The 17683-nt window shown below is 44.2% G+C and overlaps 1 protein-coding gene across 1 annotated transcript in view; it reads right to left on the bottom strand.

Annotated features, from left to right (window-relative positions):
* The window catches only part of LOC146170832 (leucine-rich repeat-containing protein 40-like), a 46366-nt gene that overhangs the window by 10867 nt on the left and 17816 nt on the right, over window positions 1–17683 (bottom strand). The window contains exon 9 of the mRNA XM_084586746.1: window positions 1340–1447. Within this exon, the coding sequence (XP_084442872.1) occupies window positions 1340–1447 (108 nt within the window). The remainder of the gene's footprint in view (window positions 1–1339; window positions 1448–17683) is intronic.

The following is a 17683-nucleotide window of genomic DNA, read 5'->3' as shown; positions in this document are numbered from 1 at the left end:
GTGGAGCTAGAAATTCTTAGCACCCCCCGCTGCATCACAGGTCGGACCGCTGCCGTGGTCAGTTGTTCCGCAGCCGCTGGTGACTAGGGGCCGGGGTTTCATGGAGCTTATCATGAGAGGTTGCGGCCAATTACTGCACGAGGGTGGCCAACTACTGTTCTGGTGAGGGAGTGCGTTGCCGGAGGTGCTCACCGGCATCAGGTTGCACCCGAAACCTGTTTATGTTTATGCAATTCCATCGACACGCGGATCGTTTTTTTTTTTTCGGTGGAGAATTGCATGGCACCGGGATTTGAGCCCCAGTCCTCCCGCATGCGAGGCGGATGTTCTACCAAGGTTTATTACCAAGGTTTACCAAGGTAGGTACCAAGGTTTAATAATACTAATAATAAACCACCAAGGTTTATTACATTATTTTAACTCACTCTTGAAACTGTGGCACCTCTGCTGACAATCTTTGGCTAACAGGCTTCTGTCGACAATGATGAGGTAATAAAGGCTTTTGACTTTAATCTTGGCATGAGGCAGTGAATGAGTGGCTGTGGTTCCTTGATCATTTACTATGCTCTCACATCAGCTTGGGCCTCCTTGCACAAGCTTTGTACACTCCAAATGTTTGTCTACCCTCTACACATTATCCCTGGCACTACTCTCACTCCTGCGATGCCTTCATCGCCCACCTTACTTCAATCTTGCTGCCCACTAGCTTCTCGCTGGGCAACAAAAAGAACTTGGTTTCATCTACTTCGATGTTGAACCTCTCGAGTGCGAGAAGCACAGCAACTACTGTGCCGTCCATGCATTATCTTCTTTCCTCCCATCAAGCTTTTTTGCTCCATAGCTGCATTAATTTAATTGCATTTGTGATGAATTTCAGACACCGACCGGAGCAGGGTAGTGGGGCCAAAGACAATAAATGTCTGCACACACTCATTTCAGCACCAACACCCTTTATGAGCTCGCTGGAGCCCTGTTAATGAAGTGCGAAATCAATAAATAGGAAGGCCACTGCACCCTTTTTTTTCTCTATTCTTTCTATCTCTCTGTCAGAGAGTGCCCTGCTCTTTTCTGCTGCAACTCACTTTTGTTTCTCTTATTACTGCCCATCATTGTTCCATTATCTTTCTCTCCTCGTTGCTTTAATCCCTGATCTTGGAAGAACTTCAGCCACGTGATGGCTCAGGGTGTGCTCCTTATAACAGTTCCCTTCGTAAAAAAAACGGAAGCAGTGATAAAAAAAAGTATTGACCACTTCATGTGAAATGCTTGATGATCAGATGTGGATAAAACTGCAGAGCAATATGACGCACTGAACGCCTTAGCACGTTATGTTACGTACCCCTTTGGAACGAATTCGAGAGCATTCTTGCTGATATCAATCGTACTGGCTTCGCACTCAGCCGCCATCCTGAAAACCTCTTCGGGGACATCAGTCAGAGCTCGCTTGCTGAAAAATGTAGTGCATTGTTACAGCAGGCCTGGACACCATCAAGTCAACAATGTTTCATTGACTCCTGCCACTTGGATCCTGCCACTTACATTAGTATTAACTATTGTAGGGAAACAAGTCAGAAGCATTAATTTAGGATTGATGATTATTCATGTGCTAACAACATATTTTTTCTTCTTTCCCCAAGCCACAAGGAAATAGAATGTGCCAAATAAATCTATAACTTTGCAGCATTCCTTTGAAATGTTTGTTTCACCAGTCCTGTCAACAAGATGTAATGGCCATTATCAGTCTGCATTGGTTTTATGTGGTTGATTGCTTGACGTGCGTCCGATGCATGATTGTATGAGGGAATGCTTTGAGATGTATTTCAATCGAAGCTTTGAAGACCAAAGTTGGTAATATATCTTTCCACCATTAATGTTCCTACTCGATGTGTCTGCTTATGAATGATTTGATTTCTTGTACTTCGCACCCGTCTTACCTATAAATCCACTCCTGTAATAGTACTGCAACAAGTGGGACTAACAGTATGTTTGAATAGCAATAATAAAACTGTATACACAGTAGCAGTAATGCACTGAGACAGATTAAGTCAGCTAAAAAATTAAAAACAGCTTGCTCTGTGGTATGAAAAGTGTCACATGAAAATTATATAACCCCGCACACAGTACATACTACTGAGAGCAACCTCAAAACCTGTTTTATCTAATAGTGCTTGAGCTTTTTATGCTAAGCATTTAAGTTTACCAATGACAGCATGGTACAGCTGACAACTCTTTGGTGCACATAAAAGACTTCTTTACAGGAACAACTTTCACTGTACCATTAGCGCCTGGATACACGTACTAGATGCTATTCAGAGGAAAAAGGTAGGTTTTAAAGAGCTGCGACGTGTTTTTATAATCTCTATGCATGTGTTAGATTGTGATGTGTGATATTGTTACAGGGAAGATATTCAGTCCGATAGCTGCCCACACAACTAATGTTAAAGGCAGCACCGATCTCACCACCATCAGCGTCGTTGTCTTCTGCAAGTCTGTCACACTTCATCATTCTCGGCACAACCAGCAAATACCGCTAAGTAAGACTACCCCCCCCCCCCTCGGGAAAAGCACAGTACCGGTGCATTCTACGTTAGCGAAATAGAATGTGAATAGGGTTTCAGATGGGACACATGCACTATTTCGGAGGTTGACACTGTGGACGAGGACATCGGATAAACAGATTCAACTTCGTATGTGGCGTCAGTCACGGGGCGCAGAACACGGTAAGGACCTCTGTAAGGGGGCAAAAGTTTTTCACTCAAGCCAACTTGTCGACATCGGAGCCACAGCAGGACAAGAAATCCAGGAGTAAAGTGTACATCAAGGTGGCGACTGTCATACCAGAACTTTTGGGAGTCTTGGGATGCAGGGAGCCTGGCACGAGCTATCCGGCGGACATCATAAGCGCGGGCGACGGCATCAATGGCGTAAGTACTCGTGGCATCTGCCGCGGGTTGTGAGGTGTCGAAGGGCAGTAACGGGTGTCGGCCAAATGCAAATAAAATGGAGAATAACCAGCTGTAGAATGGACAGATGAATTGTAGGGGAAGGTCAGAAAAGACTGATGAACGTCCCATGTGCGGTGGTCGTCAGACACATACCTGACGAGCATGTCTATGAGGGTATGGTTTAGACATTCCGTGAGGCTGTTAGTCTGGGGGGGACAGGTGGTGGTGAATTTGTGGCAGACGGAGCACGAAAGGAGAATTTCGTCAACCACTCACGATAGGTAGCAGCGGCCACAGTCAGTTAGTAGTTCTCAAGGGCACCATGATGGAGAATCACGTTTTTTTAGAAGGAAATAAGCTACATGTGTGGCACAGCTGGTTGCATTCAGGCTGACAGTGATGACTATATGCGCTGCAAATACTTGCCCAAGCCTGGCAGCCATGGAGATGCATGATGAGTAGAGGCAAGTTTGCGTATTGCGTATCTCTAATATTGTTTGTAATAAAGCATGTTGAACATAAAAAATTGCTTAGCCTTTAAATAAAAGTGCTTTACTTTGGCATACTTTTGTGTTTCAGAAAATCATCTCAATCTTAGCTACAAGTCCTGCCGTAAAAATACTGCTTGCTTCAATGCTGTGCTGGTAGGAGCATATTGAAAACCTATTGAAGACTGGAAGCAGCCTTAATTTCGTCAATAAAATTGCGATCAGTGTAATGCATTGTACTTTGTGACCATTATTGCTTTGTATAGGCATGCATCCCACATACTTCGGGGCGCATTCCCACTTTCAAGCATTTCATGGACTCATATAAGTGTATGGAGTCTGCCAGATTTATTAATTGCCTGCAGTAATCATAGATTGCTTTTTCTGAGTAGAGGAGGCATTACTTCCGAACGTCCTCAATAGATATGCCAACAGATATCCGGTGTGGATCTCCGAGATTCAAATAATTATTTTTGTACATCCGTAGGAGACCCATGGGTGGTCCGTCTGACATGCGCAGATCTGCGATGGATATCTTTGTGTCCAGAACCGAACGTACACCAAACATCCGATGTATGTCCAGTGGTAGGCTGGGTGGAGCTGGCAGATGGGAGGCCCATATTTGCAACCTCTTGGCAAGCAACAGCATGAATGAGGGATGTAGTAGCCAAGGTATTGTCGGGCATATGCAAGAGTGGGGCTGTGGGAGTCATTGCCACAAGCTCTTGGTGGGCAATATGTGTCAAAGTACTGTCGTTAGCAGGCAGTTGACGAGTCGGAAGATTGATACAGGAAGAGCTAGCCCCCGTGTTCGGCAGCCGGTCGAAACGGTGATATATGCACCTCTGTTTTGCTTGCTTGAAACGTCGGCACACCTGTAGCACAGTTCACGGTGGAACAATTCCCTGCACAGCAGGAAGTTGAAGCCATCTTTGGCAATGCATTTTACTATATGGCCGACTTTATCCTCCTCAGGCATGCCTCGGTCGACTTTGCAGCACAGATAGGACACCTTGTATGTGAGATGAGACTCCGTTGACATTGGAGTGCGAGAGGCGAGATGGCAGCCAAGAGACTTTCCAAACAGGTCGTGGAGCTTCTGTTTGCAGATATCTCAAGATGTTAGGTCATCTTCATAGGTTTCCAACCACACTCGCACAGTTCCAGTTAAGTAAAAGATAATATTTGCGAGTATGAGTGTGGGATCCCATCAGTTGTGCTTGCTCACACATTTTTACAGGGCTAGCCAGTCATCTACATCAATGTCGTCGGTCCCGCAGAAGGTTAAGGGGTCACGGGGGTGGGCCTGATGACAACAGGTGTGGCGGTCGCAGAGGTAGTGTCGTTTGTTGCAATTGTGTTGTACAGACATGGCGGCCGCTACACGGATCCAGCTTGTCACAGGGGATTGAACGGATTCACCTCCACCAAAAGATGTTACGGGGAAGATATTCAGACCGATAGCTGTCCCCACAACTAACGTTAAAGGTAGCGCCGATCTCAAAACCCTCAGCGTCATCGACTTCTGCGAGTCTGTCGCACTTCAGCATCCTCAGCACGACCAGTGAATACCGCTAAGTAACAATATATAGATAACCATTCTAGCTAGGACACTGGCACAATCTTCTTGGGGCTATTTTGCACTATGCTAGTCCCTCCTCTGCTTGAACTGAATACGTGATGGACACAAGTAATTAAGGTGATAGAAAAATGCTCGGAATATAACCAGCCCTTATACATAGCATTCATTGATTACGAAAAAGCATTTGACTCAGTTGAAACCTCGGCGGTGATGCAGGCATTGCGAAATCAGGGGGTACACGAGCCGTACGTGAAAGTGCTCGAAGATATATATAGTGGCTGCACAGCAACCATAGTTCTGCATAAAGAAAGCAACAAAATTCCCATAAAGAAAGGTGTTAGGCAAGGAGACACAATCTCCTCAGTACTATTCACAGCTTGTTTAGAGGAAATATTCAGAGACTTGGAATAGGAGCAGTTAGGGATAAGGGTAGATGGAGAATACCTCAGTAATCTGCGATTTGCGGATGACATTGCCTTGCTAAGCAACTCGGGGGATGAACTGCAAATAATGATTGATGACCTAGACAGAAAAAGTAGAAAGGTAGGCTTGAAAATCAATATGCAGAAGACTAAGGTAATGTTCAACAGCCTCGGGAAGGAACAGCAGTTTACATTAGGTAGCGAAGTACTGGAAGTAGTAGGCGAATATGTCTACTTAGGCCAGGTACTAACCGCAGATCCGGACCATGCAAAGGAAATAACAAGAAGAATAAGATTGGGATGGAGCGCATTTGGCAAGCACTCGCAGATTATGACTAGCAGCTTACCGGTATCGCTCAAGAGGAAAGGGTACAACAGTTGCATCTTGCCTGTACTCACCTATGGGGCTGAAACATGGAGGCTAACCAAGAGAATTCTACTTAAGTTGAGGACAACGCAGAGGGCTATGGAACGAAAAATGGTAGGGGTAACATTAAGAGATGGAAAGCGTGCAGAGTGGGTCAGAGAAATAACTCAAGTTACCGACATTCTAGTGGAAATTAAGAAGAAGAAATGGACATGGGCAGGACATGTATTGCGAAGAGAGTATAACCGATGGTCGCTGAGGGTAACAAACTGGATTCCAAGGGAATGAAAGCGTAGCAGGGGGCGGCAGAAAGTTAGGTGGGCGGATGAGATTAAGAAGTTCGCAGGGGTCAAGTGGATGCAGCTAGCACAGAACCGGGTTAAGTGGAGAAATATGGGAGAGGCCTTCGCCCTGCAGTGGATATAATCAGGCTGATGATGATGATGATGATGATGATGATGATGATGATGATGATGATGATGATGATGATGATGATGATGATGATAATTAAGGCCATTCTGCTTTCTTAATCAGAATCATATAGACTATTTTATCAGGGCAAAGCTATTTGTGTAAGTGGAGCCACCTAATGGTTAAGGTGATAACAGCTATGCTGATATATGAAATTACATCTGCAGAACAGGAGACAAGTAGCGCACGTCAGCATTTTGGACTTTTTGCACTCAAATTTGTGTGTTCTGAAAGAACCTAAGAAAAAAGCTTTTCAGCAGCACTAAGCCATTCAATTAGGAATTACCTGAAATTATTGGGGGGGGGGCAAAGACCACAAACCTGATACCAATTTGTGTATAATTAGCATGGTACAGGAAGGCAGTAGCATACCAGTGGCCATGAGGACAGTGAAACATGAAATGCAAGGCAGCCTTCGATCTACTTTTTATCCTTGAATATTTTAAAAATAAGCCTCTCTATTAATTTTAGCAAGAAAATGTAGCCATTTCTTGACATTTTAGGAGCAATGCTAATTGCACTACGATTGTTGTACTCATTGATCATGCATATACACTGTTCATTAATTGTTTGGCTACTCTGTACAGTTATTAGAACTCTTGGTGCTCTATTGCATATTGATTAATAATCTATTTAGTCGACCGTAAGTCACTGTTGGTTAGCTAAGCTGCAGCTTCCAAGCATCTGTAGCATTGGCTATTTGATGATAAGATTTCAGCATTGGCGCAAGACTCGGACACCAAATTGCCAATGTCTAGAGCAATTGGCTATGAAAGTCATCGATAGTGGTACCTCCTATTCTGAAGTTTCTGTGACTGGCTGCCAGCTGCATTCATCTGACTCTTCTGGCATGCTAACATCCGGCCAGATGCAACTGAAAATGAGCAACTGATTATTAAGGAAAGTGAACTTATAAAAAATGTCCCATAAAGACCTCAACAAAATTTGCTTATATGAACAAATATTTTATAGACTCTTTGTCACAAACTAAGTATAAAAAATGTTCCCTGACCACATTCACATTTATTATCTGCAGGAAAAGCTTGTGACATGCATGTTTTAAGAAAAAATTATTCGTTGTACTGTTTCATTAACTAAAAGTTTGAAAAACAATTTATCATGTGTCATTCTCTTCAAATGGGATATGCATGCTTCTTCATGCCTTCATAAATTTAAGGTGGCTAGAGAAATAATTTTCTTCACCAGACGGCATCTTGCCAATTTCGGCCGCAAATAATATCATCTGCTTGTTGCCCAATGGCTGCTTGATGCACAGATAATCAATTTTACCTGTCTCTTCTCTACCAACAAAGGCTCAGAACTCACGTGAAATGCCCCCAGGCAAAACAATCTCAGTTGATGATTGAATTTCAAAGGCCCTTTTCTTTGCCGAGTTGAACGATTTTTTGCGGGAACAGCTTACAGTCGTATGCATGACACTGATGTTAATATATTTACCTTCTTTTCATCATCACTCTCTGGTTGCGACACTCTTGTCAGTTTGAATGACATTGTAATTAAAAACTCTCAGTTCTGGCAAATGTTAACACCTGAGCTGCTGTCAGTGGAAATGAAACAGGCAGGAAATAAATAAGGGAAGGAAAGAAGCAGGTGAAAAGTTGAAAGGACAGGGTTAGGGTATGCAAAAAACTACAAAACATTATAAAACTGTAACGATAGTGCACCGTCTGCCTGCTATTCTTCTACCAGCTGAGAACCTTTCATGTTATTTGGCTATTCAGGACACTGTGCAAAAGAATGTGTAATGTGTGCGCTTTCTGTATAGTATGCCTGGCACCCCTGCTGACACCACCACACCTCCACACATCAGAGGAGAGTGGCACTGTGTGTTCTTAGTGTGAGGCTATTTTCATCATTGCTATTAGAACAGTCTATACTCATAAACCATCCTCCTTGGTTTGAAAGCAGTCCATACTCATAAACTAAGCCTTCATAGCTGCTGCCTGCACTCATGCGTCCCATATGTATGCCATTCTTTGCTTTTCAAAATCAAGAATAAATCAGTTTGCATCACCTCCTCTACACGTTGTCACATCTTTGCATTGCATCATTTATAAAAGCATATGAATGCACTACTATCATCATCATCACAATTGGCAGCCTATGTCCACAGCAGGACAAATCCATCTCACAATACCTCTCCAATTAGCCCTCCCTTGTGCCACCTGTGTCTGTACCTTATCTTCACAAATAAACTGTCACCTTATCCATGCCCCTAACTTTCTGCCAGTCCTTGCTACACTTGCCTTTTAATGAAAAGCAGTGCATTCTTCTTAAGTATTTATCGGTTATTTTTGTGTTCAAGCATTCACACTATATGCACTGCCAACACTTATTTTGTTTTTCATTTTGATTAGGATAGCTTCGACTTGATTCGATTCCCTGAACCTCTGCTTATTTTAATTCCCATAGCTCACTCTATTGGCCTCAATTTAAATTCAACCTCTTTCATTAGCCTGCAAGTTTCTGCGCCATCAGTAGTACCGAAGTATTATACATTGTTCTATTAAGCGGTGCTGGTAAACTACTATTCAAGGTCTACCAGTGCCTGCAAAATATGCTTCCTCCTATTCTTATTCACACAATTATTTTACTCTCATTGTCTCGATCTGCAGCTGCTGCCTACTATAAGTAGTTGATTTACCTTACCACTTATTCTTTGCTGCCAATTATAAATTGCTGTCCCCTTCAGAGAAAGTGAATTGTGATGCTAGTTTTATGAATCAAAATGTGTAAATCCACAGTTCTCCTTTGTCTCTTTAGGTCATTGATAATGGTTTCCAAATCATCCCATATGGAGCTGTACATTACTAAAGTGTTCTTTAATAACTCTCACACTCAAATCTTCCCAATGCAGATCTCTAAATATCTCCTGAAAACACACAATGAACAGCATAGACAGACTGTCTCCCTGTCTCACACGCTGTAACATAGGCTTTTATCATGTCTACTTTGAAGGAGTATGATGGCTATAATATTGCCACAAGATACGCGTCGCTACAACCTCCGTCATCGACACGTCACATACCAACTAGGAGAGCAAGTTTGGGTGTGGACACCGGTGCGCCGGCCTGGCCTGTCTGAAAAACTGATGTCGCGATACTTTGGACCTTACAAGGTTCTGCGCCGTGTCACAGAAGGGACATACGAAGGCCTTCCAGCGGGTACTGTGCTTACCTCGCGTCGGCAACCACGCTCCGAGGTGGTGCCCTACACAACTAAACGAGTGCATAGTACACTGCACATTACCGCGTGAAATACGGCTTCATGCGGACAACGTGCACCACCTCGTAGCGTGGTTGCCGACGCGAGGTCAGCACAGTACCCGCTGGAAGGACTTCGTATGTCACTTCTGTGACACAGCGCAGAACCTTGTAAGGTCCAAAGTATCGAGACATCAGTTTTTCAGACAAGCCGGGCCGGCGCACCGGTGTCTGCACCCAAACTTGCTCTCCTGGTTGGTATGTGACGTGTCGATGACGGAGGTTGTAGCGACACGTATCCTTTCCCTGCTGGTTCTGAATGTGGATGCGGGCAAGTTGACGTGCTTCCTCGGCGCGCTGAGCAAACTGTTCAGTGTCTGGGATGAGAAGATTATCCGTGCAGCACGGAAGCATGGCATCTAACATCGTCTGAACGTTTCGTCCATAGAGCAGGCAAAATGGCGTAAAACGCGTAATCTCTTGGATGGCAATGTTGTAGACATATGTGACGTATGGGAGAATCTCGTCCCAGGTCTTGTGTTGGGAGTCTAGGTACATTGCAATCATGTCGGCGATCGTTTTTTTGAGTTTCTCCGTGAGGCCATTGGTCTGTGGGTGATAAGCAGTGGTTTTGCGATGGCTCGTGTGACTCAGCTCAAATACGTCGTGCATAAGTTGTGCCGTAAACGCCGTGCCTCGATCGGTGATTACTTGGGACGGTGCGCCATGGCGCAACACGATTTGCTGCATAAAAAACTGGGCGATCTCAGATGACGCGCCACGCTTTAGCGCCTTTGTTTCAGCATACCGTGTGAGATAGTCCGTCGTGACAATAATCCATTTGTTACTGACCGATGTCAGCGGAAATGAGCCCAGAAGGCCTATGCTGATTTGGTCAAACGGTGTCCGGGGAGGCGCAATAGGTTGGAGCAAACCCGCTGGCTTGAGAGGTGGCGCCTTTCGACGTTGGCACTCACGACAGCCTCTGACGTAGCGATGAACAGCGTCAGCAAGTTTAGGCCAATAATAGGCTTGACGAACTCGGGCGTGTGTGCGTGCAAAGCCCAAGTGGCCAGAGGTGGGCTCATCATGGCAAGCAAAAAGGATATCGGCACGGAGGTCAGCTGGCACTACGAGGAGGAACGCTCGGTCAACAGTGCTGGAGTTCTGTTTGTATAGAACGCCATTTCGGACATAGAAAGCAGACAGGTTCCGAGCAAATTGCCGAGGGATATTATCAGCGCGACTCTGCAGGTGGTCAGTGACAGGTCGGACAGGTCCGGGTCAGCTCGCTGCCGGGTCAATATGTCTGAAGCACTCACCAGTTCAAGAAAACCGCTGTCATTGTCCGTGCTCTCATCGACTAAACTGACGGGTGCGCGCGATAGCGCGTCAGCATCTTCGCGCTTCTGGCCAGATTTATACACAATGGTGTACTCAAATTCTTGGAGGCGAAGACTCCATCGTGCTAGGCGCCCCGATGGGTCGCGGAGGGTAGCCAGCCAGCACAAGGAATGATGATCGGTGACAACTTTAAACTGGCGGCCATAGAGGTAAGGCCTAAATTCCATGGTTGCCCACACAACCGCAAGGCATTCCTTTTCCGTAGTGGAGTAGTTTGCCTCAGCACGGGAGAGCTATGCACTGGTTTAGTTGTGTAGGGCACCACCTCCGTTTTATATTCGTTTTCTGTACTGACTTGCATCACCCATCGCGCGCGAGCAGTCTGTGCTTTCGTTTTTTTTAGGAGGGGGAGTAATGCAACCGGTGTCCCTGATGTTCTTAGGTGGCACCTGGAAGAAAAGGACGCCGAAGTTGCCTCGCGTGCTGTGCGCGGAACTTTGCCTGCTAGTTCAGCTTCGTCCCGTCGTGTTAGTCACGTCTAGCCCTGTTGTCCGTGACAGTATATAGGTATTTTCTAGAATATATATACAGTCGAGCATGGATATCTAAAATTTTGGTTATATAGAACTCATGGAATATTTTATTTAAAATCAATTGTAAAAGTATATGAAACCGGTGTCATATATTGAACTCTAATTTCACAGATCATTCGATATAATGAACTTCAAACCATGCACTGGAGTGTGCCTTCCTCAAAGATGATCACATCATCCTCAGCTATTTGCCACGTAATATTTTCAAGTCATGTGTGGAAGGAATGAGTAAGAACTGGTTCAGCAAAGCCGGTCTGGAGCAGTGTTGCACCTTTTCCCCAAAGGCATGTGCATCCGTGGTGATCATTTGCTGCATGGCAGCATCATTGTTTGCAAGCCATGTGCGTTAAGGAACCAGAGGGAACCGATTTGGTGCAGCCGGTACAAAGCAGACATAGCCAATGCAGCCATGGTATGGGGGAGAGAAAAAACAATGCAGTAATGATAAAAACTTGTGCCATTCTTTTGTTCCTCCATGGGCAAGCGAAGCATGGAGGAAGAAAAAATTCTGTTGAGCTTGCTCTCTCTCCTTCCATCCTCTTTTCTGGTCTTTGCCACAGCTTGCCCTACACATGTGCTGAAAAGCTAGCTCAGCATGGGGCATGCTGAAAGTCAGACACTTTCCCCAGTGTGTTGTGAACTCTCTGTGAGTAGCAGCTGACGTGTTGTGAGTCATCGTGCTGAATGTGCAGCATCAAGCTATGATGACTGCAGATGTTAGAAGCAGATGAATTTAAATTTTGAACCAAGTTGGCAGCCATATTGAGCATCAAGATGGTAAAAAGAAGTCCTCAGTGCAGATGCATTTGGCACTGCAAGGAGCATTTTAGGTATGCTGCTCAAAAACAATGAAGACACAAGCTCCAGGCAGCTGAGCTAGGTTGCTACGCACTCCCACCAGCTTTTGAATTAAAGAAGCTGACAATCACAAAGGCAAGAAAAACTGAGATATACTCTAAATTTTGGTTTTTGCTATGGACCAGGAATGCTCCTGTAATGTTGAATAAAGCACTAATTCTCATCCATACCAAAAATTCAAATTTAAAAAATATCAACCAAATTTTTCTTACACTCGCCGAATGTTGACTTGTTTCATAACGAGCTCCTCATATCCCTTTTAGTTTGCTGCAGTGGCTTTTGAGAAAGTTGAGAAAGCACTGTACGAAGGGGACATGCTCAGATGACTAGTTCAGCAGCACCTAATTACCCTTAGAATGGGAATCGATCTGAGAGGCCAATCAAATGACCACTGGCACCTAGAGCTACATGGAGCAGGACACATTGGTCAGTTGTTTTTGGCTAAGCAGGTCTTGCAGTGGCCGCAGGTGAATGTCCAGGAGAACTTTAGCCTCGGAAAAAGATAGATGCTTACATGGAGCATTCTGTGAACTCCCACATTTTCTGGGTGCCATCCCACCTGAAATTACAGTTGGTAACTTTGTCAGTGTCTACATTGACATTCAAGCTGCTGGCTGTCCTGGCTGATGAAGAAATTGTGGTGGGGGTTGCAGGTATTAAAGAGGATATCGATTCAAGTGAAGATGACCACTTTGATTGGGATGAAACACCTCTGTACACAACCGCAGAGCTGGCTTCAGCATTCAGTTTGATTCGATCTTGTTGCAGTGAAAGAGAGGCCAGTGGCCTTTCGTACGTCGACAGTGTGCATGATATCAACACCAGCGTTTTGTCAGCTTTATGGTCCAGTGCAAGCAGTTGAAAATTAGCCATTTTTGTCCATCATAAGTGCATCTTCACATTGCATGCACAGACTTCGCTCTTTTTAAATGCTTCCAATGGTAAGCTACCAATATACTTGCATAATGAACCCACTTTTTTGAAGAAAATTGACATCAATTTGAAGCGGAGGCGAGAAAATAATTTTTTGCAAGGCATTCATCCCTGCATCTATGAATCAATGAAGGCCTGTGGTCAGCTTCAATCATAATGCTGGTGGCATTATGAATGATGGTGGCATCCTTCGCTTGAAAAGCCATTTGCTGCTTGTGGTGGTATGGGCACTGCTGTAGCGGCAGGTGGTGTGCACATTTTGATGTGCACGTGGTGGCATTAAAGTGATGTTTGATAGGGTTCATGTTTGAACCCAATGGATGTTGCCTGAGTGTTGTGTGCAATGGTGCGATGACTTCGGTTTGCCGTCATCTCCCATGCCCCTTCAACTGCATAACCATCTGTTGGTGTACACAAAACAGCCGTGCTCCGGACCAGCTTTTTCAGTTATTCCTGGTGCTGACTTAGAACCATGAGTGGCACGAGATGCTTCTGACTGCTCATATGCACTAGAGTGCCAGTCAGAATGCTGTACTTAAGAGTTTCGCCACGCAGGCCGCCTCTCGCATCTTCACCTGAATGATTATGAACAAGGTGTCAACAGCTATAAAAGCATCTTGTGAGTGTGTGAAGTTGCAACTTTAACGAATGCAGCGGGAGGCCACCCCCTATTGGCGAGCATGCCAGGATTCATTTCACTAATGCCTCCACCAGGATGGATGCCATGGATCTCAAGAAGCTATTATTGGCACGAAAGGAACAGGACTTGAGCGAGGACCCTATAAAGCAATGGGTTCTCAAGAGCCTGTCTGAGAATGTGATGAGCATGCTCCCCAACATGAGGCTAAAGAACATGAAGCTTACAAGAATTCAATTAAAACAGGATACGAAACTATAGCAAATGACCTGAAGCTTACCAGAATTGAAGCAGAACATGATATGAAAGCTAAAGAGCATGACTTGGAGCTTAAAAGATATCAAGCAGAGCAGCATCTGCTCAAGTTAAGATTGTGAAAATATGTCGCGGCCCAGAAGAACAGTTTACTTTGGGTGCAGACTATGCTGGTAATGAGATGCATGGTGCATCGAGCAATCTGGCCAGCTGCAAAAGTTCATTCCACCATTCAATGAGGCCCAAGACAATTTAGATGCTTACCTACAATGGTTCGAGCATATTGCGTTGTGTCATGAGGGACCACGTGAGAAATGGGTCCTTTCGCTTAGTCTCCCTCATGGGAGAGGCTCTGATTGATCGGTTGGCTAGAAGCAGTGTATACACTCAACTATAATCAGCTCAAGGCAGTGCTTTTGCAATGCTTTAACTACACAGAGGATGGATATCATGAAAAATTTCACAAAGCTAAGCTGGAAGACAATGAATCAGGCCTTCAGTACGCAGCACAGCTGATGATTTATTTGATTCGCTGGCAAGAAATAGCGAAAACTTAAAATAGATTTGACAGTGTGAGGAATGTTTTCATTGCAGAGCAATTTATGGGTGGGTATAGCCCATCTTTACGTGTTTTCTTAAGGAGTGCGACTGTGCAACACTGAAAGCACTATTGCAAGCAGCAGATAACCTCCTAGAAGCACAATGGTTGTCCAACTTAGGCAAGGACAAAATTCGTAAGGAGTTGACAACTGTGGAGCAAGGCTGGACACGGCTTACCGAGTGTTGGTTTCGGACCCAAAACATTCCAGCTGGGACTTGCTGGAAAATTAAATCTGGCCATCATGTAGATGCAAATCCGCTGAAACTAAGGACTTTCTGTATAGTCGTTCCCGAGAATAGAAACATTGCATCAGAAGATACAGCTGGATAGTGGTTCTTCAAAATGGTGATCACATTTCCATTGTTAATGTGCCTGCAACTCGCCATTCAAATGGGCAGACTAGTGAGATCCCTGTCTCCAATTGACTCCTGAAAAGCCATCCGTTACTGTGCTTCGGGACACTAGACGCAATGCAGTTGCCTGAGAATCCTTGGTACTGGATGCGAACTTTACTGGAATAACAAATTCTGTATTTCAGGTACTACACTGTTCACTATCTGCCAGAAGCTGTGGTCTACCTGGACACATCCTTCCTTACCGGCACAGTACGAGCAAAATACATGGCAGACTCTGTATGATGTTCTTAAGAACAATGAAGGTGTACCGCCTCTCTTCAACTGAAAATAGCCCAAGCTTCTGAGGCCTACAAGCAAATTTCGAAAAGCAGTTTTTAAAGCCCCTGACTCAGGTGGGAACTTCTTTGGCACAGATGGGGATGTAAATCTAACGTATGACTTTAGAGACAGTCAGATGCAACTAGGACATGATTCAATGGAAGCAGGGACCCCCAAGTGAGGATTTTCCATGTTGGAAGCTGAACCAAAGCTTGTGATGAGCCACTCAAGAGATTTGACTCACGACTGAGACCAAAACAATAATAGTGGCAGGGGATGCAAAGCATCAAGCATCTGATTTACCAGTGGTAACGACATCTGCTACAACCATCAGCCGTAGTCTGCTGCAAGAGACCAGTAAAAAGACAAAACATTATGCCCATGCTTCGTAGCCATCAGCATCACAGTTGTGACTGGAGTGCGTGGAAAGCAATAGTTCTTAAACAACAGCATCTTGTACCGTAAGCACCAGATGCCATACCTAAAAGAACTGGAACAGTTTGTTGTTCTGAGACAACTAAGAGAAACTGGGCTTATACTTGCACATGATGGCCTTTTGGCTGACCATTAAGGGGGGATGAAAATTACAAACTGCACGCTGGCCGAGTTTTACTGACCCGGAGTACAGTCGGAGAAGAGATGGTTGGTCAAGTCGTGCAACATTTGTGAAAGGATGGGGCCCAAGCACTTGTATCATTGTAACCCCATTCATGCAGGTTGCTGTAGATATTATTTTGTCACTGTCATCCACACCCGAGAAAGGGAATAGGTACATAATGATCATGGTGGACTTCTCTACAAGACACCTGAATGCCATTGCCTTACATTCCATTGATGCGAAACACTTGGCTAAAGGACTACTAGAAGTGTTTTCTAGAGTGGATATTCTCCATGAAATTGTCAGTAATTGTGACTCTGACTTCATGTCTGCAGTCACAAAGGAATGTGGCCACCTACTCTCAGTAAAACAGCTGCCAACTCCACCCTATAACCCTGTGGTAAATGATTAGATGGAACGTTTTAACAGCACACTCAAATGCATGATAGGATGCATGTGCAAAGAGTGATCAAAGTGCTGGTACTGATATTTGGAACCCTTGATGTTTCCTTACTCGGAAATACTGCAAAGTACCACTGGCTTCACATCTTTTGAACTCTTATACGGAAGACAAGTGCAAGGGCCGATCAGTGTGTTGAGAAATTTGTGGACTAACAGCCACCTGGACGAGGAAACAAAAAACCTCCTATCAGTACACTATGGAGATTACAGAGAACTTACAGAACACCTGTGTTATTGCCAAAGAGAGTTGAAAAGGGCAGTTAAAAAGGGCAGCTGCAGAAAGCATACCATAATAAAAGAGTCAAGAAGCGAGAGGTGGCCATGGGTGAAAACGTTCTTGTTCTCTTCCACATTCCAACGAACTGATTTTGCCATGAAAAGGACTGTTTGAAGCATTGGAGAGATGCAATGAAATGGACTACATTGTTGACCTAGATCAAGAGTCATTCTCTTGGATATAAACATGTTAAAAAATATAAGGAATAAACAACTCTTGTGAAGTTATACACCTGCTATGGTTACTGAGAATGAGGAAAAGATGTTTAATAGAATTCAATAACTTTTTGCTGGGCTAATTGGGGCAACATTTCAAAAATGAACGAAGAGGTAGTAAGAAGACATTCACAACAAAGGGGACACAGACAAGTGCTTATTGACAACTGATCCTTTTTGAACGGAAACACAGAATATATAGGCACACCATGGTGGCCCTAATAAGATGCAGAAAACGTCCTAAGGTGAAAAGACCATAAAACCGACAAGAAAAAACAGGCATAAAAGAGATAAAAAACTGTTATAATCGGATGAATAGGCTGAAACGATGGTTCGGAAACAAACTGATTTATGGCACATGGTGTATAGGGCCAGATGAACATGAAGGCAATCACAAAAAAGTGATAAAAAACTGACCATTACAGAGAGCTTATCAGACAGATGACTAAAAAGATACTTCAAGCACCTTAGCAAAAAAAGAATGCTTTTCAACTCACCAGGAATGCAAATGTTTTTTGTTCTAAACTCATGCACAAAATTCAAATGTGCACTTCTAAAAGAAAGAACTATCTGATATAGCACTTTAGACAGGTCGTTAATACAATCTTGAGCTTTCCTTTTTATTAAGAAAACTTCTTTTAACTCACAAGCCACATTTTCTTGACTCTATTTAGGACAGTAATTTCTTTTAGGTGAGAAACACATTCACATTTCTTTCAATGAATCGGCAGGTTGAT

This window comes from Amblyomma maculatum, unplaced genomic scaffold (assembly GCF_055883805.1).
Source record: "Amblyomma maculatum isolate TAMU_Amacu unplaced genomic scaffold, ASM5588380v1 scaffold_37, whole genome shotgun sequence".
NCBI lineage: Eukaryota > Metazoa > Arthropoda > Arachnida > Ixodida > Ixodidae > Amblyomma > Amblyomma maculatum.
Note: the sequence above shows the minus strand (reverse complement) of the source record. Positions and strands in the feature narration are given on the sequence as shown.